Below are 25794 nucleotides of genomic sequence, written 5' to 3'. Positions count from 1 at the left end.
CCTGGGCCCCCAGTGCAGGCCGTGCCCCGCCGTATCAGGACCAGGGCCCACCCCGTGACAGGCCCGGCCCCCGCGGTTCAGACCGTGTCCCCCCGCGACAGACCCCCCTCCCCGCCGGTGACAGACGCGAGCCCCCGCCGCAGGCCGCGCCCCGCCATGACCCGCCTCAGTCCAGCCCCGCCCCCGCGCGCCGCTTCCGGCGGCGGCGGCGGCGGCGCGCGCAGTCGGCACGTGACGTAGGTCGCTCCCGGAAGGGCGGGAAGGGGGGAGGGGGCAGCGGGGCCGGGCCGGGCCGAGCCGCCGGGTCCCGTCCCCGTCCCGCGTCCCCGTCCCGGCGCCATGACGCTCGCCGTCTTCTTCGGGTGTACCTTCATCGCCTTCGGGCCGGCGCTCGGCCTCTTCCTCTTCACCATCGCCCGCGACCCGCTGCGCATCATCATCCTCATCGCCGGGTCAGTCCCGCACCGCCACCGAGGGGAGGGGTGGAGGCACTGGTACCGGTATCGGTACCGGTGTGGCACCAGTAGTGCTGTTAGTACCAGTATGGGCGCTATGGAGTACTGGTACCAGTGTCGCTGCAGGTACCAGTACGGGCGTGAGGGGGGACTGGTACCAGTATGGGCATGACAGGGGCCTTGGTACCAGTGCCACTGCTGGTACCAGTATGGGCATGAGGGGATACTGGTACCAGTGGTGTACCACTGTGGGTGTGAGGGGGGACTGGTACCAATACCAGAACTGGTACCAGTATGGGCATGATGTGGGCCTTGATACCAGTGCCAGTCCTGGGTATGGGCATGGGGGGATACTGGTACCAGTGCCAGTAGTGGTACCAGTATGGGCGTAAGGGGATACAGGTACCCATGCCAGTACGTGGTACAAGTGGGGGTGTGACAGGGGCTCTGATACCAGTGCTGGTACTGGTATGGGCATGAGTGGATACTGGTACCAGTGCTGGTACTGGTACCAGCATGAGCATGACAGGGGCACTGGTACCAGTATGGGCATGAGGGGGTACTGGTACCAGCATGGGCATGACAGGGGCGCTGGTACCAGTGCCGGTGCTGGTACCAATATGGACGTGAGGGGCTACTGATATCAATGCTGGTACTGGTACCAGTATGGGTGTAACATGGGTGCTGGTACCAGTGCTGGTGCTGGTACCAGTATGGGTGTGACAGGCGTACTTATACCAGTGATGGTGCTGGTACCAGCATGGGTGTGACAGGGGCGTGACTGGTACTGGCAGAGGCACAACAGGAGGACCAGTACCAGTGCCATGGTGGGTACAACACAGGCACCAGTACCCACACTCATACTTGTGCTATTGTGGGCGCAATGGGGGCACCGGTACCAGTACCCATACTGGTGTTGTTGCTTGGATGACAGAGGCACCAATATTGTTTCTCTTCCTGGTGCAGTTGTGGGCATGTTAGGGTGGTCGTGGTCATGACGACCTTGTCATCACCAGATCATCATCACCAGATCCTTGTGAGTGTGGCAAGGGCACCAGTATCCAGACTTGTACTGGTACCATTGCAGGCACAGCAGGAGCACCAGTATTTGTACTGGTACCATTGTGGGCGTGATGGGCACCAGTACTGGTGTTCATACTGGTGCCATTTGCACAGCAGGGGCACCAGTACTGGTATTGTACTAGTACCATTATGGTCATCGCATGGCGTGGGCATGATGTGGAGGACGCTGGTATCCGTAACGGCATGGGATCGGTGGAGAGCTGGTACCAGTACCAGTTCCAGTGCAGGCTTGGTAGTGGTACTGGTGCATGCATGAAGCAGGGGCACTGGTACCAGTACCACTGTGGAATCAGCTGGAAGTGATACCAGCGTGGATATGAGACAGACACTGGTACTGTTACTGGTGTGGGCACAAGGTGGGCACTGGTGCCAGTTCTGGTTACCAGCGGAGGAGTGCAGGCACAGCAGCGGTACCAGTACAAGCACCACCTGCCCAGCACTGGTGCCAGAATGGTGCTGGTACTGGTAGGAGAGTGGGCAAGGCCGGGGCACAGCTGCCAATGCTGGTACCAATGCAGAGAGGTGCAGGTATGGTGCTGATGGTCACAGGCATGGCACCGATACCGGCACTGGTCCCGGCACAGCACCGGTGCCAGCAGGCTCTTGCACTCTCTTGCAGGGCTTTCTTCTGGCTGGTGTCGCTGCTGCTCTCCTCCCTCATCTGGTTTATCGCGGTTAAAGCCAGCGACCCCCGAGATGAGCCTTTGCAGAAGGGGCTCTTGATATTTGGGGTGATGTTCTCTGTGCTGCTGCAGGAGGCCTTCCGCTTCCTCTACTACAAGCTCCTCAGGTAAGGCCATCTCCTACTCTGCTCCAGTGCTGCCAGATGGTCCTCCTGGCCGTGGTGGGTGTTGGGTTTCGTCTGGGAGCTCCTGGGCTGGGGGGGATGCCAAGCATGGCACCAAGCCACTTCAGTCCTCGCTGGGAGTGCATGGGTGGTACCTGTGTTAGTATCTTGACCTCTAGTGGTTTTCGAGTGGTGGAGCAGAGCAGCCCTAAGGTCTGGAGGACCCAGGGCTAAGGTGGCTGGTAGCATCTCCCTGACTTTGGGACAGGTAGGCTGTGGGTTTGGGCTGCTGCAGGACATGTGACATCCTCTCTGCTCCGGTGGCTAGCACCAGCAGTGCTCCCGCAGCTCGGGGGATGCGAGGGGGGTGTCAGGCACTGGGAAATGCCTTCTTTGCTGCACGGGGGCCGAAGGGTTAGGGATCTGCCCTGGCCTCCTGCCAAGTCTTGTTCCTTTCTTAGGGACGGTTTTGTGTGAGCAGGGACAGCCTGAAGGTGGTTTTGCGGCTCTGTGGGGTGGCACATCGCCACGGGCCCCATGCATGGTGCCCTGGCCAGCCCAGGGCAAAGTCTCAGCGCAGCCTCAGCAGCTCCCGGCCTCGCTGCTGACGCTGGCCCAGAGCATGGGCTTTTGTGCCGCCTGACAGGTCAGCACATGCTGCACTCTGTACTGCATTCAGATGGATGGATGGGCAGACAGACTGGGGCTGGGCAGGCAGACAAGGGAAGGCAATGCTGGCGTTGACATCTCTCATACACCCCAGCCTTCCCGGCTGGGTGCTGGCGAGGGGCTAGGGTAAGGCTGGTGAGACCAGGTACATGGGCTTGCACCGCTGCCTGCAGCAAGGCACTGCTGGAGGCAGGCAGGTAGAGGGTAGCAGAGCTCCACGGAGCGGCCTCTAACAAAAAACACTGCGGTTTGGTCACCCTGAGGATCTCCGGTTGCAAGTGCTGCTGCCCTCCCTGGGCGGAGGAGCCCTCCGGCATCTTCCTCACCTGCCACACCTCTAGTTGTTAAAAATTATGAAGCTCACCTCTCCCAGTTTCTCCCCAAAAAGAGAGCTAGCTCTTTGAGGTCTTCCCTGCACCCTCTCCTTTTTTTTTCAATATCTTCTAAGAGTATAAATGCAGAGATCAGGTACACCCTCCTGCCGTGTGCCTCCCCCACTGACGCTGGGGCTGTTCTCCATGCGGAGGTGCTGCTTGCTTTGCACCCAATGTCCCTTTCACCTCAGCCGTGCTCCACGGGGCTGGCTGGCACTCATATCCCCCTCTGGAAAATCTTTCTGTGTCGCTTCATGTGGTTTTCACGTGCCTGGTCTATCCAGTGGTTCAGGGCAGTCATGCAGACACCGTGCGTGTTGCGGTTTATGATGGGGAGGTTACTAGGAGGGTAGGATGATGCAGACCCCGGTTCCTGCCCGCTCCATCCTGGTGCTGCGCTCTGCCTCAGGAGGTGGCTGGGCTGTGCCGGGCTCTAGCATGCTCTCACCCCACAGGAAGGCCATCGAGGGGCTGGTAGCCCTCAGCGAGGACGGCTGCTCCCCCATTTCCATCCAGCAAATGGCATATGGTGAGTGCTGTGCAGAGCGGGCCACCCCAACCACGGGGCCAGGGACAAGCCTGGGCAGGGCTGGGCATGATGCTGGTGGGAAAGGGAGGTTTCTCACACCGAAGATGGTTAGGAGGTGCCTGGGTGTCCCTGGGTGGCTCAGGACCTGACAATGTCCCTGTCCTGGCAGTGGCTGGTGTGGGCTTTGGGCTCATGAGCGGCGCTTTCTCCATGATCAATCTCCTGGCAGACGCATTAGGGCCCGGCACCGTGGGCATCCATGGGGATTCACAGCTCTACTTCCTGACCTCAGGTGAGTGACCAGCATTTTTCGCCCCACCACAGAGGCAGCAGCCCTGGGGGACTGGGGGCACAGCTCCACTGCTCTATGCTGCACCCCTGACTTGATCCCCATATGCATATGAGCCCCCTATGGTCTCCTGCCGCTTCTCTCTATGCCAAACCCAGTGATCCTCTCTGCTCCTCTCCCCCATCTCTCCCATACTCAGGGTTTGCCCCAGTGCCTCCCAGTCCAGCCCAGCAGTGCCACTACTCCCCTTTCCCATCTTCTCTCCATCATTCCCTGAGCCTGTGGGCTGGGCCAGGATGGGTGGCTCCCTGGTGACACTTGTGTACCATTCCCTGCAGCTTTTATGACCATGGTGCTGATTTTCCTTCACACCTTCTGGGGGATCCTCTTCTTCCACGGCTGTGAGCACCGTCGCTGGTGGGAGATCATGGCAGTCGTTGTCATGCACCTCGCTGTTTCGGGGTCGGTGAGTAGCTGGGAGTGGAGCTCTGGGCTGAGACTTGTATTCGGGGATGGCTGTGGTGCGTGCTGTTCGCCATGCCAGGTAGGGAAGCAGCCTTTGGCACTAGTGAAGCGGTTGGGTTTGGGCGACTTGCAGCTGGCCCTTGACAAACAGAATCCTGGCGGTGGTGTCCCCTGTCATTAAGGCGGTGATGCTGCCCCTCGTTCATCCCTGTCCTCTCCCACCTGCTCACCCCTCCCCTCTCCTGCCTCTCTCCTCAGACGTTTTGCAACCCCCTGTACGTGGGCAGTCTGGTGCCCTCCTACCTGGTGATGGCTGCTGCTGCCACCTGGGCTTACCTGCTCTCGGGGGGATCTGCCCAGAACCTGCGGCGCTTCCTGCTCTGTAAGTCCTGCTCCATAAAGGGGATGGGGGACCTTGTGGGTCCCTTTGGGTACCAAGAGCAGTGCTGGGATGGGGAAAGGGTGTTACCAGGGCTGGAACAAGGGCGTCATCCCTTTGTCTGCCAGACTGGAGGAGAAGCTGGGTTTCAGGGCCATGGTTGGGTTGTTGCCTCTCCTGAGGGATGTGGATGGGATAAGGAGCCTGGTGAAAACTGTCCCCCTCTTCTTTGTTCCTGCAGGTCTAAGGAGCGGAGCCAGCCCCCAGCCAGGATCCTGAGACCCCGCAGGATCTTCCTGTCCCCGGCCACCCCTGCCCTTCCTTCCATCCTGGCAGCAAGAGCAACCGTCACCTTCTCTGCAATATCTTTTCTCCTGAACTGGGGGGACTTTGGCCAGTGGCAGCCAGCCAACTGGTGTGGCTGGGGCTGGCTCACTCTGACACCCTTTTGGGAACCCCTGGAGAACATCTCAGTTTTGGGGGACCCAGCTTTGCTGGCCCTGCCACGAGCGGAGCCCCAATTAGCCTGCTTGGGAAGGAATGCTACCTTGGACTGCTGGAGGCCTGAGCCCAAAGAAACCCATTGCTTCTCCCCCTGCTGCAGACCATGTGCCGGAGCCAGGGGGGCCTGCATCACCTCCTCACCGCAGGTGGAGGAAGTGGCTTTGCAAAGCACCGCCACACTCTGGGTCAGGGCTGACTGCTGTGGTGCTACTTTCTCCACCTCTTTGCCCAGCCTCGCTGCCCCGGGAGCCTTGGCTCCAGTGCTGGACTGCAGTAGCTGCAGTGAGCCAGCATCCTGGCGCAGGGAGGATGGTGGTGGAGTGACTTGAGGGGATTGACAGCACCCAGGACAGGAGGGGGACGGGGAATAGACAGTACCTAAAGGACCTAGTGGCATGGAAGGTGGTGGAGGGCTCAGGAGGAGATGCAACCCTGCAGCTGGTGCCGGCACATCTTAGGGAGGGGGTTCAAGGGGCCAGTCCAGTGGGTCATTGACCTCTTCTGCACTTGGATGGGGATTTCAGGCGGGCACCAGCCCTGATGCTCTGCCACAGGGCTGGGAGGGAGAAGCTGCCATCGGGCTCAGGGCTGAGAAGGCAGTTTTATCCATAATGGGCTTTTGTACCAATAAAAGAAGTACCACAGACAAGTGGGGCTGTGTGGCACCAGCAGTGCTGCCCTTCTGGGGAGGGTGCAAGCACTCTGCGGCAGTGGTGGCAGCGGCTTGTGCTGGTGCGATTCATATGGCAGCTGCAGACCTCCATTACCTGGAGGTCTTGCTCCTGCTCTGTCCATGCTAACAGGGGCTGGGCTCTAGTTTCACTGCTTTGGGGTGGAGGCTGCTGAGAGCTGGAGACCTGCAGGTTCCTCCCCTTCTCCAGGACCTGACCCATTTCTCTTGGTTTTGGCAGCGCCATAGAGCTCACTGGGGCTTGGCTCCAGCAGCACTGGAGCCACCAGGAAAGGTGGGAGGCAGCAGGGACCGCTCCAGCTACGGTACAGCTGGAGGGGAGCTGGGTGGGGTCTGGCCAGCAAGGAAGCAGTGGCTCTGCCACCTTCAGCTCTGCCTTTCTCCAGCCCTAGTAAGCCACAGCTATGTTTTTCTAATGCTTTGCACAAATAAGAGGAGGAAGAAGTCCTAGAGCGATGGAGGGCAGGGCTGGGCTGTGCAAGGAGCCCTGTGCTGCTTGCTCTGGAGCTCTGCCCAGGGCACCGAGGTTGAAGCTGTCTCTGCCAGTTGGGAAGGAGTCCCTACACGCACCTCTCCGCCGTGGGTCCGTCTCCACCAGTGGCCTTTCCTGCCCCACCGCTTCGCACAAGGGCAGCGGAGAGGGCTGGCACCATGGGAGGCTTTTACTTTTTTTTTTTCTTTTTTAAAATACATTTTTACCTTTTTTTTTTATAACAAAAATATCTGCTGGGGCCAGATACTGCCCCGGGCAAACAGTCCGTGTGGGCAGCCTATGCAGCTGAGGGATGGTGGAGTGCTTGCCACACTTTGGCCTGGGGTGGGAGTGAAGGGAGGTGGGGTGGCAGGGTTGAGACCACCGCAGAGGTGTGGGGCTCAGGCTGTGTTCTCAGTGCTGGCTGCCGTGTAGATGACCTTGGATTTCGTTGGTGAGTCGAGCCTGGTGGGGGAGGAAGGGAGGGTAGTGTTAGAATAAGCACGGAGGCCCTGCTAACCCATCTTGCTGCTTGAGAGACCACCCTTAACACCCGTTTTCATGCCCCTGACCCATGCTACCCCCCAGTCCCCTCCTCACGGAGCTCCCCATCACTCACCGTGCATTCTGGCTGCGGTGCTTGTAGATGTACAGCAGGAAGGCTAGCGCCGTGATGGCAAAGAGGACCCCAAAGAGCACGGCCAGCACATCCCCTACAAGCCAAGCACAGGCAGGTTACACTGGCTATGGTACCCTGTGGCTACCAGCCAAGGGAATGGGGCAAGGCTGGAGCAAGCCAGTAGCCTGAAGGCAAGAGGGGACACGGAGACGGCAGCCTCAGCTGAATATGCCTACCTGCATGAAACGAAGAGCTGGAGTGTGCTGAAAAGGAGACAAAGACAAAAAGATGAGAGCCAGCCACACAGACGCGAGGGCAGCCCTGCGAACCCACCGTGGCTGCCTGCCTCCCAGCTCAGCACATGGCTGCTGGCACCCCCCTTCCCAGGCAGGTACATCCCCCCCACCCCCGGCCACCTTCCCCTCCTTCGGCCAACCCCCCGCCTACCTCCTGCTGCTGCGTCGTCATTACCTGAAAGAGAGACAAGGGCAGTCAGGAGGTTGCCCGAGGTATTTGGGAAGGGATGTGGCCAGCCTGCAGGGCTTCAGGTCGCGCTGACAAAGCAGGGCTGCCTGCAAGACTCCCCATCACCCAAGAGCAGGCAGGGCCGGCTGCCTGCCCCGTTATCCCCAGCAGCTCACAGCATCTTGCTGCAGGAAGGCTGGCCCTGACACCCCGCCAGAAGCATCCAGACAAGGGAAAATTAAAAGAAAAAAAGAAAAAAAGAAAAAAAAAAAGGATCCCTGAACTACATCCCACACAAAAGCCTCGCTGAACCCAGCCAGAAACACCCCCCATCGCTGCTGCCACCCCCTGGGAAGCAGGCAGGCAGAAGGCCGAGCACTGCAGCATCCCTCGGCTGCACCAAACCCCGCTGGAGACCCCGGGGAGGGGCAGGGGGGACCCTAGAGAGGGGCAAGGGGGGAGCCCAGCAGACGGCAGCCGTGGGGAGAGCTGCCCGCCGCAGCGAGGTGGTGAGCAGCTCTCTGGAAAAAGGCAGCCGGCTGCTGCTGTCAGGGATGTGGGGCAGGGATGGCTCAGTGGCCGTACAACGCTGGGCGAAGGCTGTGCCGGGCAAATATTTAAAAGCAACGCTGTCGCGCCGGGTAAATGGCTACATTATCGTCTGTACACAGCTGGAGTACCGCGCGCAGAGTGGCACTATCTGCAGGCCGTATCCAGCTGCGTGGCCACTGCGGGGAAGCCACTGCCTTCACCCAGCAGCCGGGGGCAGGAGGGGCTCTCCTGAACTGGGGGTGACTGGGGAAAGATCAACAAGCGTGGGCGCAGGAGGTGCAGCTGCAAGTGAAGCGAGACGCGACCCCGCAGCACTCCGTCTCAGCACTCGGCGGCCCCAGGGATAAAGCAGGCGCTTATCTGCACCGAGTTGGGGAGAAAACCCCAATCGCCCCATGCGTGCAAGGCGAGGGACCAATAAGCATAAACATGGTCCTGGCACTCCAAGAACAAGGGCTTCATGGCTTTGTTAAAGTGGGGGTCATTGAATAGAAATAGCAAATAAATAAAGAAAAAAAAAAGGTGAGCTGGGTAACTTCCCCCCTTGTCCCAGCCATGGTGGCTGCAGGCTTTGGAACAGCTTCTGCAAGAAAGTGGTAAAAGAAAGGCTTGGAGGTAAATGGAAAATATGATAAAGTATCTTAACAGGTTTACCAAAGATAGAGCATGCCAGCCTAACCTGATATCCTTCTTTGATAAGTGATATTCTAGACAAAGAAAATGTGGTAGATTTTATCTCTCCCGACTTCAGTGAAGCATTTGATGCAGTGCCACATGGGAAACTGCTCGCCAGGCTGAAGACCATGGTGATTAAAAGCCTGGAGCCGTCAGTGAGCTGGCTGCAGGTGGGATGGTGAAGCGAAGTGCCTTGCACAGTGGGCGTGTGGTTACTGAGGCATTGCCCAAGGGTCTGGGACGGTGCACTGTTTCTATTAGTCACCTTGAAACATGGTGTAGGAAACGCCATCAAAACAGAAAAGGAACAGGATGTTGGACAGAAAAAACCCAGTGACCCCAGAGAGCAGCAATGGGCAAGAATTCAGTGACGCAGAGCGAAAGTCACACCTGAGGATTAACAGGAATTTCTACTCATCACTGGAAACTGAGAAACGCAAGAAAGGCCTTCGAGGACGAACTGAGGCCAGGCAGACAGGGATGTGTGAGGAAGGGGACTGCCATCCAGGATGGCTGCGTGGCCCCGCTGGCAGAGCACAGCCTTCGGGAAGGGAGTCCTGCACTGCCCTTCCTGCAGCTCCTACCAAATTTAGTTGCTCTGTTTGGGGATGAAGATAGCTGGGATGCTAGGACCTGGCCTTTTGCCCTTGATCATACATCCCCCTATTCCTGCCACTGTTCTTTCTGCAAGACCAAGGATAAAATAGATCTTCCCCACCCTAGACACTGATCTTCCCATGCACAGTAAGACAAGTGCAGAAATGGTGTAAAGCAGGACCCCAAGACCAGCACGGCTGTAAATTCACCTGCCAGGCAGGTCTATGCCATGCAAATGCTGCATTTCTGTAAGAGATGTGATTCCTGCTCCTTGCCCCATCCCTGCACCCAGGTGCAGCCCGAGCACGCTCACGCACGCCTTACCAGCAGGCAGGTGCATCGTCGAAAGGAGGGTGGTCTGGAAGCTCGCCAGCACCCGTCGCCCATGCAGGTCCTGCGCCAGCCGGTAATTGTTCTGCAGGGGCTTGCTGTCGTCGTTTGTCAGGCTCGTCACCAGCATTAGCATCTGTAAGGGGAACAGCATGAGCAGAAAAGGGGTGCACCCCGCCTGCGGGAGCCGGGCGAGCACGAGGGGACGGGCACGGGTGGTGCACACCTACAGGGAGAGGCTGGGCAACAGCCAGCACAGACTTCATTGCCCTGACGGACCTGGTCGTGAGAGATCTGCATGGTCTGGTTGAAGACCGTCCACTTCACTGACTGGAAGCAGGGAGGGGTGGTCAGAGAGCCATTGTAGTGGAAGTAGAGTTTCAGGCTGGCAGGCAGCAGACCTGCGATGTTGAATCCAGGCACCAAGACTTCCGAGCCTGGGAAAGAAACACCACGGCAGTGAGACCGAGCGACCCCTTGAAGGACAACAGACAGGAGCAGCATGGAGATCATGGGCAGCCTGGCGCTGTGTGTGCCAGGGTCCCCGCTGCCGTGCTGGAGAAAGAGCTGTGGGTTTGCCCTGGAGGCAGGGAAAAGCACGTGAGAGCAGAGGGCACCTTGGAAAGCTGTTTCTGTACAAGCTGTGCCATGCTCCCCTTCTCACATACGTACAGCAAACACCTGCTGCAGCCTCTCTCTGCCCTGCGGCGGGTTTCTCTGCGGGGCTGCACCCCTGAGACAAGTTCTAGGTGGGACAGGGCCTTACCTTCTCTTCGTATTTTGGGCAGATGCTCAAGTATTTCCTGGTAGTATGGGTTCTCCCTCGGCCCAACCTGCAACACAGAGACCCCACAGTAATGACAAGGACAGGGGCCAAACAGAGACTGGCCTGTGATGGCAGTGCCAGCGGGGAGGTATTGCTCCCCGTGAGAGGCACCCTATCCCGGTGACCCCTTCCTCCTAGCTGCGCTGTTCCATCCTCTGGACTGCCCTCTCTCTCCAGGAGCATTTGCACCTTTGCTAGACCCCAAAACTGTGGCTGACTCTGCCCACCCCAGTCCCACCCCTTCTCGTCCAGGGCTGATCTATGGGACTCACCTCCAGGAAGGCTCCCAGTACAGCCAGGCCATCTGGGTGGACCATTGCCTCACTAAAGCTGTCATACTTGGTGTTGTAGTGGACCACGTGTATCTAGAAGAGAAGTAAGCAATTCCAATGTAGGATGGGCACCTCCAGGAGGTCCTTACCCCCACAGGGCTCCAGCCTGCCAGAGCAAGGGCTGGGAGAGACATGCAGCCATGAGGAACACCCCTCCTAGGAGGGCAATATGCTGGTAGGACTGAAAAAATATGCTGCTGCAAAGCAGCAACCATAAAGATCTGCCCACGGGAACCTCCCCATCCAGGGACAGCAAACCAGCACTCTGCCCTAGATACCAGGGGGTCGTACAGCAGAGCCGGGCTCAGTTTGAGGACAGCAGCTAGAGCAGGAGGGATAAAACCGGATGGGAGCTGGCAGAGCAGGAGGACAGTGTGTACAGAGTAAACAGTCCCTGCAGCTCCCAAAGCAGGCTGCTCACAGCCGCCCGGGGAGCTGGCTCCCCCAGCTCGGGGACCGCCGCAGCTCCTGCTCCATCAGCCCCGGAGCGGGGCTGCGGCATGGGGACGGGTTGCTCCGCTCACACGGGGTGAGCCCCAGCCCACCTGCGGGCAGAGCATCATGGAGGGTGGTCTCCTCCTCGCCTCTGCCCCGCAGGCTGCAGCGTGCCTGGCTCAGCAAACTCCTACACTGAACTCTGCTGCCTGAGGAGCAGGGATCCCGGCCAGGGGCTACAGCATCCATCCAGGGACAACCAGGGCTAGGAGCAGGGCAGAACGCCAGCACCTTCCCTGCCCAGCAGCAGGAGAGGCGAGGATGTCCCCGCCGCCACAAGGGCTCCTTACCTCCCCGGCAAAGCGGCGCCCGTTGATGGTGTGCTCCGAGCCGGGTCCTGACGGGGAGCCCCAGTGCAAATGGAGCTGCGTGGCTCGGTACTGCTGGGCATAGCCACCGGTGATGGCCAGGGATTCAGGCAGCTCGAGGACAACTGCAGAGGCAGAAGGAAGAGGTCGGTCAGTAAAACACAAAGCCCAGTCCATCCCTTCGGTACGCAGAGGAGATGTCTCAAGGCACAGAGTCACCCTGGGCTTGTGGAAATTTGTCACAACAAACAAACTTGCTTTCCATCTTTCGTGATGCTAGGGGCAGATACCAATACCCAGAGCTGTGGCAATGCGGCAGGGTTCAACTTTCGACTTCAGGTCGTAGGACACCCCACTAAATACATCAGCTTCAAAAACAGCTGCTATGAAAATGCTGGAAAGTGAAGAGTCCCTCTGCAGAGACTCCCAGGGGCCAGCTCCAAGCCAAATGTTATCCAACAATTTATTCAGTAAGTGAGAATAATAAAAAGAGGCTGCGGACAAAATTCATGGAGAAATATATTGGCAGAGTGGTGAATACGTACGAGAGCAGTGCAGCTGGACAGAGAGCTGCAGCGCTCGGCGAGCTGGGACCTTTCAAGTAAAGCTGCCTGTGAGTGTCTGACAGCACTGGAGCTGGGGGCACGGAAGCGTGAAATCTTTTGAAAGCATTTAGAGCTAAATTTTTGCCTCTTTGTGTACGGTAAACACATACTTCGTTTTGCCTTTTACTTTAATGTTGTTTGGCCAGCTCTCTTGGACTCATGCAGCAGCATAGCAAATCCAAAAGCTGAGTTACCTGGACACGCAGCAAAAATATCAGGAGCATCCCTGGACCCTGAGAAAGGCTGTCCTATCCTTCTAAGCACCTTTTCCTCCTTTTAGTATCAACTCCACTCCTTCCTCCTTCTTTATAGGTGAAGCGTCCCTTAGTCACATCACCGAGGTAGGGCACATGTTCAGAGGTAACCACATAACAGAGCTGTAATGAGTCATTTGTCCTCTCCCGTTTTCCCTGCCACTGGGTTCAGAGATACAAAACTCAAAGCAAGAGAATACTCCCTCCCTGGAAATTTATCTGCTTTTACATTTCTTTTGTATATCTGAATCATTGCATTCCTTCTACTGGCTACCTGAGTCATTTTCAGGCCCTTGAAAAAGCTTATCCGGCACAAACTTTATACTACAAAAAGGAGTAACTGTACAAATACCTTACTGGACTTGCAACTTTTTATTTATTTATGGCTTTTCATAAAGCAGACTGGTAATCGCGAGAATAAAAAAAAAAAAGGCATGTTATAAGCATGTGAGAAACTACTTCCCTCCCCCAACACCTCACCCCAATGAAAATGCTCCGACTGCTTTTCTAAACACCAAGCAACACCAGATACCAGGGTGTCTAAAATAGCAACGACTGAGCTCAACTAGTTTAACTCTGCAGGCACGCGAGGGCAGGAGGCCATAATATAAAGCTCTGTGCATGCACGGCACAGCTGATCTGACCGTGCACAGCGAGTCCGACCTGTTGAGTTTGCTGTACACACAGCTCAGCTCCATCTCGCTGGCTACCAGGGCAAGGAGGTGCCTTATCACACTGCCAGAGAGTCTTTAAGTCCCTTTCTCCGACACCTTTTCTTAGCTCGGGGACTGGCAGGCACCAGCGTGCACAAGACACTCAGCTTGCTCCCAGAAAAAGCTGGTAGCAACCAGGACCCACCATACCATCTGTGGGGTGGGCAGCGGGAAGGAGATGTGGTTTTCCTCCATATCTGGCATGGCGAGACTGCTACTACAGTAATGTGAGTAAGTTGCGTCCAGACTTTCCAAAAAAAGTTGTAAAATTGGAGAAGGGAAACAAAAGACCTATAAAAATTTCTTGAGGTCTTGAGATAGCACCCTGAAGCACAGACTTAAAGAAGTTGGCCAATGTTTTCTGCGAAAAGACTGAGATGTAGGTACCTTAAAGGCTAAGTCACATCAGAGACTGACTAGTCCTTTGCAAGTAAAATGCAGGGGAGGGATCAGTGTCTGCAAACCCGCACCAGAAATACTAGGGACACATTTGTATGGGAAATGTGGGTTTCTTGGAGCCAGTTCCCAAAGGCAGTGAATGGTGAGCTCTCCGTCTCCTGGATTCTCCCCTCCAGATAGGAAAGCACGTGGACTTGTAAAGGCTCAGCACCCTGATGCTTCCCTTTTGGCCTTGAAGCAACATGACTGCAGCCTGCAAGAGAATCTCCTTCCCAGAGACCAGGGCAAGGGCGTCAGAGAAGCCTGGTGCTGCCGGCAGAGGCTCTGCTTGTGCTCCAGCCTCTGCCTGTGCCTCTGCACCCACCTGTGTGCCCGTTGTTCGTCAGCCTGAGCTTCTCGTTGGCGGGCAGGCTGTAGCCAGAGAGCTGGATCGGCCGCAGCTGGGGGCTGAAGATGGTTTTGTCCGTCTCAATGTTGATGGGCGACTGCACGTTGCCCGCACAGTCCGGGTAGTCCTCACTCCAGTGCTCCCGGTCTGGTATGAGGAGGAAGGGAGGGACTGCCAGTGAGACTGCCCAGGCAAGGAGCCCGACAGAAAGGAGGTTTGGTGGGTGGTGGGGAAGGGGACAGGCACTGACCAGGGAATAAGCCATGCGTGTACGGCTAGTTTCCAGCAAGTTAGCCTGGGAGCAGCTCTGTGCCACCATGTGACCACATGCAGCTGTATCAGGAAAGGTCTTGGAGCGTGGTGAGCTGCCAGGAAAGTCTATTTTTGGGGTGTTTGGGAAGAGCGCGAGAAGATCATTTACAAGTGGACTTGGCAAGCTGAGGAACCGCTGCTCTGCAGCTCATCACACGCTCGTTGCCTTGCACAGCTTGGCCTCTGGCAGGTACCAACCCACCGCTTCGCCTGCTCTGCGACTCCAGCAAGGTACCACAGTACTGCTGCGATCACAGGAGCCTGCAGCCACAGGTCTGATGGGTTCCTGGCTGTTAACTGCACCAGTACGGTCCCGCACAGGGCCAACTCACAGGGCTGGGGTGGCTGCTTAAACTGCCACCTCTCCCCAGTGCCATAGCTGGGATAAGCGTGGCTGATGCCCCAGAAGCCTCCCCTTGCACTGCAAGGCGCTGCTTCTAGCGCATCTTGGGCCAGCGCAGGCCCAGGCTCACCCCCAGCCCAGCCCCTGACAGGACCCTCATGAAGATGGAGCTGGGCATCCGCAGGTCCAAGCCATCCCCTGGTCCCGAGCAGAATGATGGTGCCATGGCCTGTCCCACCACCATGGTGGGAAGGGGTGTGTTTGTGCCGCAGTGATGCCCATCATGGGTGCCGTGGAGAAGCCCCTTAAGCCATGATGGGAGGTCAGGGCCAGGCAGGATGGGGAGGGAGGGCAACAGAGGTGAGGACACAAGCTAATCCCTGGGCAGGTCAAAGTCCCAGCATGGGCTGCAAGTCCAGCCTGGAGAGTCTAGCCTGCTTCCCTGCTTGGCACAGGACTGAGGGAGCTCCCGTTCAGGGAGAAGCCCTGCCCTGAGGGGCATCCCCCTACACCCAGGGGGCTGGGGAAACCCTCGGTGGAGCCACTGCTTCCTGTTCAAATCAGAGTAACCCCTGGCTCTTCAGCCCATGGGTGCCCAGGTAGCAGGGTCAGCCAGGAGGGAAGGGTGAGCCGCAGAGTGCGCACAGGAGCGCTGTAATCATTAACCACACCTGGCTCAGGACCAGGGTCTGCTGGGTGGTAGGAAAAAAGGAGGAGTAACTGCAGGGTATTTACCTTCATAGCTCCAGTGACTGTGTCCAGGACCTTGGGAAAAAAAAAAAAAAAAGAGAGAGAGAAAAAAACCCACATGAATGGAAGGGAAAGGTTGGCAGCAAACACACCTCTGTTAGGCAGAGCTCCCAGCCCCAGCAGCAGGTCTCTGGGTTCCCATTGCCTTCAACCGCCCTCCCTGCACTCGCTTTCCCACTCCTCCCCCTGCCCTGGTGAGGGGGATGCTCCTGGAGGGCATTGCCTCCTGTGAGCAGGGCCAGGTCTCCTGCACGTGTTGGCCAGAGGGAAAACCCCGGGTCTTGATGCGTTGTTATCATCCTTATAATGGAAAAATCACAGATATTGGCTTCCGTCACTGAGCAGCTGCACCAGTACTCTTGCAGCTACTCTGGGACAGCCAAAACCTCCCACTGTCCCAGGGCAAAGGACTTAAGGAAGCTGCAGACCTGCCTCCTTACCAGGCTCCGTAAGCAAGAGCAGCCAGGGAAGCGGCTGTCCTGGTGGCACTCCTGCGATGCCAAAGCACTGTAGGGGGTGGTGGGGAAAAGCAGCTCCTGCACCACAAAAAGTTTGGGCAGTGAGCTGCTTCGCACCGCACAGATGCCCGGGGGAAAGCAGCCCCGGAACTCACAGCAGGGGAAGAAAATGAGCACCAAAATCTTGTCTTCCTCGACAGCGAGTGCCCTTGCCATAGGGGTAGACTGCCACAGGAAAATGTGCCAGACCAAACACCCAGCTCCCGTCCTGGCAGCCCCCTGCCCCAACTCACCCTGCCATCCAAATTCCCATGCAGAGCTACATAAGGGTCCCACCATACAAATCCTTTCCTGAGGAGAAGCAGGGGGGAGGATGGGGGAGCCCACGCCAGGACCTCCGCACACCCCATGTCACCCATGGGGCGCACAGTGGCCACGGCAGGGCAGGATGTGCCCTGAGCTTCCCACGGCTGGGATCGTCCCCAGCACACAGACCTGGAGAAAGCAAGGCCCTCCTGGGGCAGGTCCCGAGGATATGGCAGTGCTCCATGTACCAGCCCTTGCACCATCACCCTCCTCCAGCGCTGCCGGCAAAGCCCAGGCTCCCGGCACATCACTGGAGCTGGCCTTAGAGTTGCCCCAGAGCCTCACCTCAGATGGCCCTGACCCAAAGCTTTGTCTGTCACCAGCCCTTCCACATGCAGCCAGCTCCCTCAGGGCTTGGATTTGCCTCAAGCAGGGAAAAATGGCCCATAAGGATTATGCCCATGCCCTGACTGGCACAACAGGTAACTAATGGGCTAATGCTCTGATTTGTCCTCACCAGCACGCTCACCAGTGCAGACAGGCTGTGGGCACATCCCAGCCCACAAGGGCAGGAGCAAAGGGTGCAAGGTTGGGACAGGCTTGGGACAAAGCGGGGCATGCACCCAGTGGCGATGGGGAGCATTTACACTCACTTCCATCGTTCTCCGGGGTGCAAGGACATGGAGGAGCATTCAGCAGGTGCAGTCCAACCCCAACACCATCTCTGTCCCTTGGTGGGGCCAAATGCCTGGCCAAATGTCCTGGCCAGGACACAGGAGTGGCTCAGCAGGCGCTGCTCTGGTCCCCATCCCTGCCGCTGACAACAGCTACCGACAGCCGCTTGCTATTAATAGGAGCAGATTCCAGCCCAGGGGTGAGAAAGGAAGAGGCACGCTTTCCCAGGCCCAGATGTCCTATGCGAGGCCCCAAGCCCAGTGGGATTCTGCTCTCCTCTCAGCGAGGGTCCAGGCATGGGCGCTGTTGGGGGCCTTCGGTGCAGATGCCGCCCTGGAGAGCAGATGGCCATGGCAAAACCCATCTGGGAAGGGCTATAGGGAGCTTCGGGGCACCAGGAGTCGCAGAGATAGGACCAGCCTGCGGTGCTCCCTCCAGCATCTCTGGTGACTCATCGCTGCAGTGCTTCTGACACTCGGCAGTCACTTGCCCAGGCACAGGGTACTCCCAAAGGCATATGAAGAAGGGGCAGCAAGCAGAGGGCTGGGCAAGCCACAGCCGCCTGCATCAGGCAGGAAGACCTGTGCCCGGGGACAGGCTACAGTGCCCTCTCCACGCCTGCTTGCATGGCACTGCCCTGGGATGCACACAGCTGTGCTGCAGTAAGGTGGGATTCATCCTGCCCACCTTGCTCACACAAAGGTTACCTGCTCCCTAGACACCGCTTATGCGCCAAAATCTAGAGTAAATTCTGGAAAAAAAACCCGTATCTTCCCCCACCCTGTCCCCACTCTCCTGCCCCATCTGGCTCTATCACCTGCTTGAGGCGGCCGTGGCTCGCGCATCAGAGCCATGTTGGCTGCTTCCTGGGCAGGAGGCGGGTGCGGATCAGGATGGAGAGCCCCCGGAGGGTCACTCGCACCGGGGCAGTCCTGGCACCGGTAAGCCACAGCAACCAGGCGCTGACACACGGTGCCTTGGCTCACCGCACATGCCTCAACCGGCACGGCCCGCCCCGGCACCCCGCTTTCTGCTCACCTCCAGGGGCTCTGCCTTGACAGACAGCAACTTGAACATCATGTCGTAGGTTGAGCAATAGCACCGTGCTGGCACCTGCCCTGCTGTGTCAGCACTGTGCCACCCACCTCAGGCTCCCAGGTCCCCCCGCGCCCATCTGTTCCCAGTGCCAAGGGTGCTCCGGACCCTCCTCGCAGCCTCCTGATGCCTCAGCTCAGCAGCTTTGAACACCCCAAAGGCTGCAGCTTCACCCAGGAGTCAGTCCAATCCATCCCAACACAACAGACTTCCCTGAAGACCTCCTGGCATCAGAGCTTATCCATGCACTGAAGCCACCCGAGTGTGTTTCCCCGTCCTGCAGATCTGGACGCAGCTACGGGCACAGCCAGGCCACCCACTCGGGGAGGCATCTCGCCAGCTTATCTGTGCAGGGTTGGGCCCCCTCGGCACATAGACTGAGGGCTGGAAGACAGCATCGAGGTCAGCCCAGCCTAGGCACTGGGTCGGGCTCTCAGCATCTGCCCCGACCTCAGCATGGCTCAGAGGAGCCCTGCAATACTCCGGTGCCTTCCACATGGGGGCATTCGCAATCTCACAGCCCTCTGCCATGAACATTAACCCACTGCCCTGCCCAAATGTCTATTTGCATAATTTCAGCCTGCCTCCCACGCTCCCTGCTGGAGCACGTCTTCTCCCTCGGAAAGTTGCATGGTGCCAGGTCTCCTTTCTGCTGAACTGCTGCCACTCACCACAACAGACGTGGCTGCACCTCGGCGGTGGGTGCTGCAGCTCTTTGCACGCCCTGCCCTACCTCTGGGCACCCACAGCCCCAGCAGGGACTGAAAAGTACTTCCAAAAAATGTAGGGGGAAACAACCTTGCTGCCGCCATGAGCACAGTAGGAGATAACATGCAAGAGGAGGACTCCTTTGCAGGGGTCCCAGCAGGAAAACATACCAGGGCACCAACAGGAGCTGCCTGCTATTGCAGGCGAGAAAGCCTGTGTGTTCAGCCATGCGGAGCCCCTCCGGTCTGGCTGAGCACTAAACGCCACCTCCTCTCCCCAGGCAGCCTGCGATCCAGATGCGTTTCCCCCCTTCCACTTGCTCCTTCCTTCACGCTTTCTCCCCCTGCTGCTCGCTCCCTCTCGGCCCTCCCATTTTGGGATACCGGCTCTGCCGCAAGCGCCAGCTCCCTTCCCTCCTTGACATCCAACACCGTCCAACAACACTTTCCTGCCGAGTTGAGGCATACGCTGCCATTACCGGCGTGCTGCTCGGCATGTCCTGCAGCCCGGCAGGAAGGGTAGGAGCAGCTTCCAGCAGGGTGAGGAGCCCTGCACCGATGCAGCAGCCTGCTCCCTGGAGACCTCACCACAGGAACACAGGGATGGACCAGGCACCCAAGGGACTCAGGATCATTTCCACAGAGCAAGGGGCTCCCCTCAGCAGAGCCAGGCAATATGGATGGAGACCAGAGAGTCTGCCCCCCTCCATCCTCAGCTATTCACATATTAGTGGGTTCACAGCCTGAAGCTGCTGCAGGGCACCTGACAAGACCGAAACGCGTGGATGCTGCCAGGCAGCACAGCAGCCATCAGTGCTGCCTGCTCGCCTTGAACTCCAGCAGAAGTTTGATGGCTTGCGCACGGTGGGCAGGGCAGAGGACTCGCTCCTACCTCTCTTACCGTCTGGGCACACGGTGTCCTGTGCTGAGTCACAGGGAGCACTGGGATCCCGCCAGAGCCTCCTCTCCCGCGCCAGACTCAGGTCAAACCCCTGTGGGATGAGGCTGGTTCGCAAGGGTTGACAAGGTAGGACCACCTTGCTATGACCCAGCGGAAGAAGCCCCTGTCTGCAGATCAGTCCCAGGCTGTGGGGGGACCAATGGAGCTCACTGCCCGGAGAAGAGGGAAAGTGGGGTGTTATTCCTGGTGCTCAGTCAGCCAGGAGGCACCAGGACACACTGAGATGCACAGAGTGCAGGTCCCAAAGCAGGGACCAGCCACAGCAGCCAGGTCCCTGCCTATAAAACACATCCAAGCACTATGTCCCTTGAAAGCGATAACCCGATCATGGTACCTGGTCTGTGCCACTGTGCTCACCCTGCCTACAGCCAGTTTGTGGCAAGCATGACACAGGCACGGCGTCTGGGCAGAAGGGCTCACAACCCGAGCATCCTTCTGCCAAGCCCCGCGAGGAGGCTCTTTCTCTCTACGGGAGAGCTGTGCCATCCCAGCCCTACCTCTGCCAGCACAGACCTGCTTTCTCCATCTGGACACACACCCCACACATCACCCATGTCCTTTCAGCCCAGGACACCACCCTGTGTGCTGCCCATGGGACCACTGATCCCTCCCAAGCCCGGCTGCGTTAAAGCCCCTTTGTGTTTATAAACTCTGACCCCCTGCAAGCCTTTGGGATCAGCCTTTAATCTGCCACTGGTAGCACAGGTCGCCACAGGGACTGTTCTTTGTGCTTCTAGGGGAGGACTCCTCCGGCTGTGGGACGCAAGACTCGGCCAGCTCCTCCCTAAAGGGGCAAGGGTTTGGGTGGAACTCAACTGCCCCAGCAAGTGCCAGGGGAAAAACGAAACAATCAGAGAACACTGCAGAGAAAGGGCCATCCCAGCAGGGGAAAAAATGGGGAAACCCCAGATGACAGATCAATGCTTGGAGATGGAGAATGAGATGAATAAGGGGTTTTAAGCAAGAGAAATGGGCTCAGCTGGAGGAAAAGGGCATCAGGGAATGAGCGAGAAGAGGACACGGACAGCAGGACAGGTCTGAATAGGAGGGAGAGAGGATACAGGTTGCATTGGTAAAGGGAGTTACTATTTCTCAAAGACACCCGTAACACAGGACTCAGTCTCTGGGCAAGCCAGAGGCTCCTCAGAGAGCAACCCCATGGCAAAGCCTCAGTGACAACCCCCCGGCTTGCACCAAGCGCCCAGGGCTGGGTGGCCACCAGCCCTGCCTTGTGCAGAAGCCTCTAGGACGAGGGAGGCAGCATGTTGCCCAGTGGTGGTGCTGAGACACGCAGCTTCCAGCGCCTGGCAGGAGCCTTGGTGTGTCCCAGCCGAGACCTCCTCCCCCACAGCACTCCAACCAGATCCTCAGCCTCTAACACCGGTATAGCATGGGCCAGGCTGCCTGGTCCCTACCTAGCTCCCTGCCACCTCCCACTCTTCACCTCCTCTTCCCATCTCCATCCCAGTCTCCCCAACCACCCCAAGCCCCACGCCACGCTCAGCCGCTTGCTGCCAGCGCACCACACCGGCATGCTGGACGCCTGACACCCTCCCACCCTGTGGCCTGGGTTACTTCATCTCTGTGGCAAGGACCATCTGCCTCTCCATCTCTCATTGTCCAGTGCTCAGCCCGGCAAGAGCGGCTTTAGCAAGAAATGTGATTCATTGCAATAACAAAAGCAGCTCCTGGCACCAGACAATTGCTGGTCCCTACCACAGGGCAGCTGTGCCGGCACAGGTCAGGGCAACTCCTTACCAGAGGCAAAACCAAGGACACGCTATGAGGCTGAGCCCGGGAAATAGACCCGCGGGCAAAGCTGGGACGAGGAGCATAGCCAGGGACAGGAACGTTGCAGCACTCAGCCCCACGCGAGCAAATGCATAGCAGTACCCCAAAATCCCTGCTGAGCACTGGCAGCACCACAGCTCCTAGTACGAAAAGGGATCAAGACCCAAGAGCCACAACTTTTCCCCTGAACCAGTGACCCTGAAATCTGAGAGCCCCCGTGCCACCAGCAAGACGGCTCTTGGGGTGAGGGGCAGGGGCACACAACACCATCCGGCCCCGAGTTCCACCACGTCCCCCATTTCCCATCGCCAGCCGTGGGGCAGAGCCCCACCAGCACTGCAACGGGGCTGGATCCTTGCTGGGCTGTGGTGGGGAATGTGGACGCAGGGCCAGTCACAGTGGACCCTGCCGGGGAGAGGCCATGCTGCAGGACAAAGGGGACCGTCCGCCGTCCCGCCACGCCGGGGTCCCAGACTAGACCCTCCAGGCCGGCATGGCAAGGCACTGATCACTGCACGGCCCCCATTGCCCCTCTGCCAGCAGCCGTGAGCCCCCCCTGATGTGGTGGGACAGGGGCTTAGCGAGGGAAACAGGCTGTATGCAAGGCGGGGGCCCCCAGCCCCTGGGCAGGGGTCGGGCTGCACGGGAGTTGGCGGGAGCAGGGACAAAGGCTGGGACGTGCTGGGGGGATGCAGCTCCCTCGGCTGGGGGATGCTGGGGGGATACCGCCCTGCAGGGGCACCCCACACTGGGGCACACCAGCACCTCTAACAGGGGTGCAGCAGGAGGCACAGCAGCCCCTCCAACACCGAGCAAGAGGGGAGCCCCCCAGCACTGGGGACCCCCACAACCCCCCTCCGAGGCATTAGGCACCCCAAATCCAGCACGCCATGCACCAAGGATCCCAAACCCAGCAACGGGGGGTTGGGGCAAAACCCCCATGTATCAGGCTGCCCCGTGCACCCCCAAACTCAGTACCGGGGTGCCCGATGCATCAGCGTGCCCCACGTATAGGGGCTCCCAAACCCAGCACCGGGGTAACCCTATACATAGGGAACCCCAAATCCAGCGCCGGGACGCCCGGAGCATTGGGGCGCCCGGAGCATCGGGGCGCCCTGCACACGGGGGACCCCCGGCTCACCTTTCTCCCGGGAGTGCGGGGTATCCTCGTCGCCGTGCTCCTGGTCGTACTCGGTGCCGGCGGCGGCGCGGCCCAGGGCGGCCAGGAGGAGGAGGAGAAGGAGGAGGCGGGAGACCCGCAGCGCGGCTCGGCTCATCTCCGGCAAGTGCGCGGGTGCGGGACGGCCGGCGGCGGCTCCGTGCCTGCCTGCCCGCCCGCCCGCCCGGCAGCGCGTACGTGAGAGCGGGCGGGGAGGAGGCGGCGGCTCTGACTCACGCCGCCGTTACCTTTTATAGAGGCTGGAGGCAAAGTCTGCCGCCGGCCGGCCCGGCCAGGTGAGCCGCCCGATGCGGGACTCGAACCCTCGACTCCGTCCTCCGGGGGTTACCCCCTACCCTACTCTACCCCACCCCAGCCCCCCGCCGGCACGTGCCTGGGGCCCCTGCGCGGGGGGCGGGGAGCCCCGTCGGCTCGCGGAGCCCTGAGCCGTGGCTGTGCCGTCTCCTCAGCGATGGGCGAAGGACCTCTGTGAGGTGGGTGTCCCTTCTCAGTGTGGGGGTTGTGACCCCTCAGCTACGGCTGTCCCCTCTCCTCAGTGTGGGGGTTGGGACCCTTCAGCCATTGGTGTCCCTTTCCCTCAGCAGTGGGTGAAGGACCTCGCAATGGTGGGTGTCCCCTCTCCTCAGTGTTGGGGTTGTGACCCCTCAGCCATGGCTGTCCCCTCTCCTCAGCCAAGGGTGAAGGACCTCTCAGTGGTGGGTGTACCCTCTCCTCAGCAATGGGTTTGGGAGCCCTCAGCTGTGGGGTGTCCCCTCTTCTCAGTGCTGGGTCGAGATACCCCTCAGCAATGGTTGTCCCCTCTCTTTAGTGATGTACAGTTAGGAAAAACATTTCTTTCTATCAAGGCTAGAGGATGACACAACTCTGCTCCAGGCAGAAGTCCTCCCTTTCTGCTGCTCCTCAGAGGTGGCAGGAAGTGTGTGGGTGTATGCACATAGGGCACCTGGATCCCAAAAAGCTTTGAACAAGGTCCTGCACCAAACGTCCTTGGTCTGTCTCATCCTATAAGGTGCTGGTCTCCATGGTTAATCAGAAAGGCAATGGAAGGTAGGATGGCAGGTCGGTTTTCAAGGGGGAGGGAGGTACCAGAGGTGCCTTCCTCAGGAGCTGCACTAGGGCTTGTGGTTTTCAGCATCTTCATAAATTGTCTGATGGGACAGAATTATCTGTGACACTAATTTAGGGCAGTAAAGGACTGAAGCTGCCTTGAGGAGTTCAAGGTGACTATAATGGTGCTGAGTGACCAAGCACAGCAACAGCAGATTGCAGTCCATGTTGATAGATGCAAAGTGATGCACAGGTGGTGTAATCAAGGATGCAGGGCATGAAGGTGGACTTAAATTAGCTAATGCAACTCACAGAAGAGACCAGAGAGTCGTGGTGATGTCAGCTTGCTGCTTGCCAAGAAAAAAAGTGAAGTAAACATCAGGGATTATCAAGAAAGAAACAAAGAACAAAACAAAAAACCCACGTCGTGCTGTTGTATAAATCTTGAGTGAAACCTGCGCTCAGTTATTGCCTCCGGTTTTGTTTCTCCCATCACAAAAGGGTCAGAATCAGAAAGAGCAGGCACAGGGCCCCAGGGCTGCTCGGGGTAGGGGTGGTTTCCACGCAAGGAAGGAGTGAAGTAGGTATGGCTGCCCAGCCTGGTGAAGCCTATGCCTGTAGCATCCCGGCTTGCATGGGATCTGGGAGCAGGGAATGAGCACTTATTCTCTTGGGATAGCGGATTAACGGCACAATCAACCAAAATCATCAAGGAGGAAGTTTGAGTCCAACCAGCAAAATGTTTTGTCAGGCATTGCAGAAGGGAATGGGGGAAAATCCTTTGCCCAAACGTGCAATTTGTGCACATGCAAGAAGATATTGGATAAGTTCATGGATTCCGTGCTCCCCGTCGCTGCCAGAGTCCCAGCTCTGTGCTGCACGCCATGGGCCCCACGCCTCTGCTAAACCAGTTTGCCCAGCTGTTTCCCAGCCCAAATCACTGGTCATCCCAGCACCTTCCTATATGAATGTGCTCAGTGTAGCCCGTTTGAATACATCTGCATCCACAGACTTGTCGTCACTGCAAGAGGGCTCAAGACCTGTCAAGTGGCATGGGAGATCTTGCTGGGTGTGGGGCTGGATTTTGTGCTGAGCAGAAGGGATGTCACCCAAAAAGCTCACAGCTGGGAACAGAAGCCTCTGGGCTGACCGTGTGTAACCCAGCGCTGTGGGCTCCTGCCCTCTGTCATGCCAGACACATTCCCTCACCACCTGGCCTCTCTGGAGAGCCCTGTCTGTGGTCGTGACCCGCTGGTAGGATCAATGCACTCCCAAACGGCAGACTTTATCCTGATTCACATCATTCCTTCCAACACCAGATAAGCTGAACCAGCAGATAAGAAGACATTCATTTATCAAGGCTCAAGGAAACAGGACTGTGGGGGAAAAACAAAGTGTAAAACACCATTCCAAAGCTCTTTCCTTCTTGTGTTTGCTTTATTAATGGTCTTTATCCTGGAAGAAGGGGAAGAAGGCAGCTGGATATGGCAGAGGAAGGACAGGCTCAATCTGTCCCTTTTTCGGGACAAGCCCCCCACAGTGCCCACCTCACTGTTTGCTTCCCTAGTGAGGTTACCCTGTGTTCCCTATTTTGACTCTGTGCAAGTGGAGTAATTGTGGAGACGTCACCTTTGCTGCCCGTTCTTTCTTAGGTTTCATTGTCTTCCCTCTTCATTACTCTTCAAGGCTGCATGTATCATATCACAGAAGCTGTAATCGCACGTGTCTTCTTTCCACCTATGATCCCTTATACTTTGTCAGCTTTTCTGTAGAGATGATACTTGGCAGCTGGGGACACTGTTAGAATGAAGGGTGACTCCACCATCAGGTCACTTTGTCTGGATGTGCCTTCTGGGAATGCTGGGGGCGGTGGATCACAGCCCCATCCCACGAGCCTTGCAGGCCAGGCGGAAG

The 25794-nt window shown here is 58.1% G+C and overlaps 2 protein-coding genes across 2 annotated transcripts; one reads left to right on the top strand and one right to left on the bottom strand.

The window, feature by feature from the left end:
- The first annotated feature begins 212 nt into the window (after window positions 1–212).
- On the top strand, window positions 213–6183 carry LOC134508721 (gamma-secretase subunit Aph-1b-like). Its single transcript, XM_063320697.1, has 7 exons — window positions 213–452; window positions 2158–2328; window positions 3824–3897; window positions 4067–4189; window positions 4525–4652; window positions 4910–5033; window positions 5272–6183. Exons 1-7 carry the CDS (start codon window positions 340–342, stop codon window positions 5307–5309), a joined length of 771 nt encoding a protein of 256 aa, XP_063176767.1. The 5' UTR covers window positions 213–339; the 3' UTR covers window positions 5310–6183.
- A 457-nt stretch (window positions 6184–6640) lies between these two features.
- CA9 (carbonic anhydrase 9) lies at window positions 6641–23053 on the bottom strand. Its single transcript, XM_063320696.1, has 12 exons — window positions 22795–23053; window positions 15646–15675; window positions 14232–14402; window positions 11879–12021; window positions 11034–11126; window positions 10702–10768; window positions 10215–10372; window positions 9930–10071; window positions 7764–7787; window positions 7553–7579; window positions 7317–7410; window positions 6641–7162 (listed from the first exon to the last, which is right to left on the bottom strand). The coding sequence occupies exons 1-12, from the start codon at window positions 22928–22930 to the stop codon at window positions 7099–7101; spliced, it is 1149 nt and encodes a 382-aa protein (XP_063176766.1). The 5' UTR covers window positions 22931–23053; the 3' UTR covers window positions 6641–7098.
- Window positions 23054–25794: the final 2741 nt, after the last annotated feature.

Source organism: Chroicocephalus ridibundus, chromosome Z (genome assembly GCF_963924245.1).
Source record: "Chroicocephalus ridibundus chromosome Z, bChrRid1.1, whole genome shotgun sequence".
Lineage (NCBI taxonomy): Eukaryota > Metazoa > Chordata > Aves > Charadriiformes > Laridae > Chroicocephalus > Chroicocephalus ridibundus.
This window is presented reverse-complemented; position numbering and strand designations above follow the sequence as displayed.

Bases quoted from the DNA above. Each gene is read 5' to 3' on its own strand.
- LOC134508721 (XM_063320697.1), top strand. From the start codon at position 340: ATGACGCTCGCCGTCTTCTTCGGGTGTACCTTCATCGCCTTCGGGCCG. The intron at 4,190-4,524 runs GTGAGTGACCAG...CATTCCCTGCAG, and splicing joins GCTCTACTTCCTGACCTCAG to CTTTTATGACCATGGTGCTG. The intron at 4,653-4,909 runs GTGAGTAGCTGG...CTCTCTCCTCAG, and splicing joins ACCTCGCTGTTTCGGGGTCG to ACGTTTTGCAACCCCCTGTA.
- CA9 (XM_063320696.1), bottom strand. From the start codon at position 22,930: ATGAGCCGAGCCGCGCTGCGGGTCTCCCGCCTCCTCCTTCTCCTCCTC. The intron at 10,072-10,214 runs GTCCGTCAGGGC...TTCCCCTTACAG, and splicing joins TGCAGATCTCTCACGACCAG to ATGCTAATGCTGGTGACGAG. The intron at 7,411-7,552 runs GTAGGCATATTC...CTTGGCTTGTAG, and splicing joins CAGCTCTTCGTTTCATGCAG to GGGATGTGCTGGCCGTGCTC.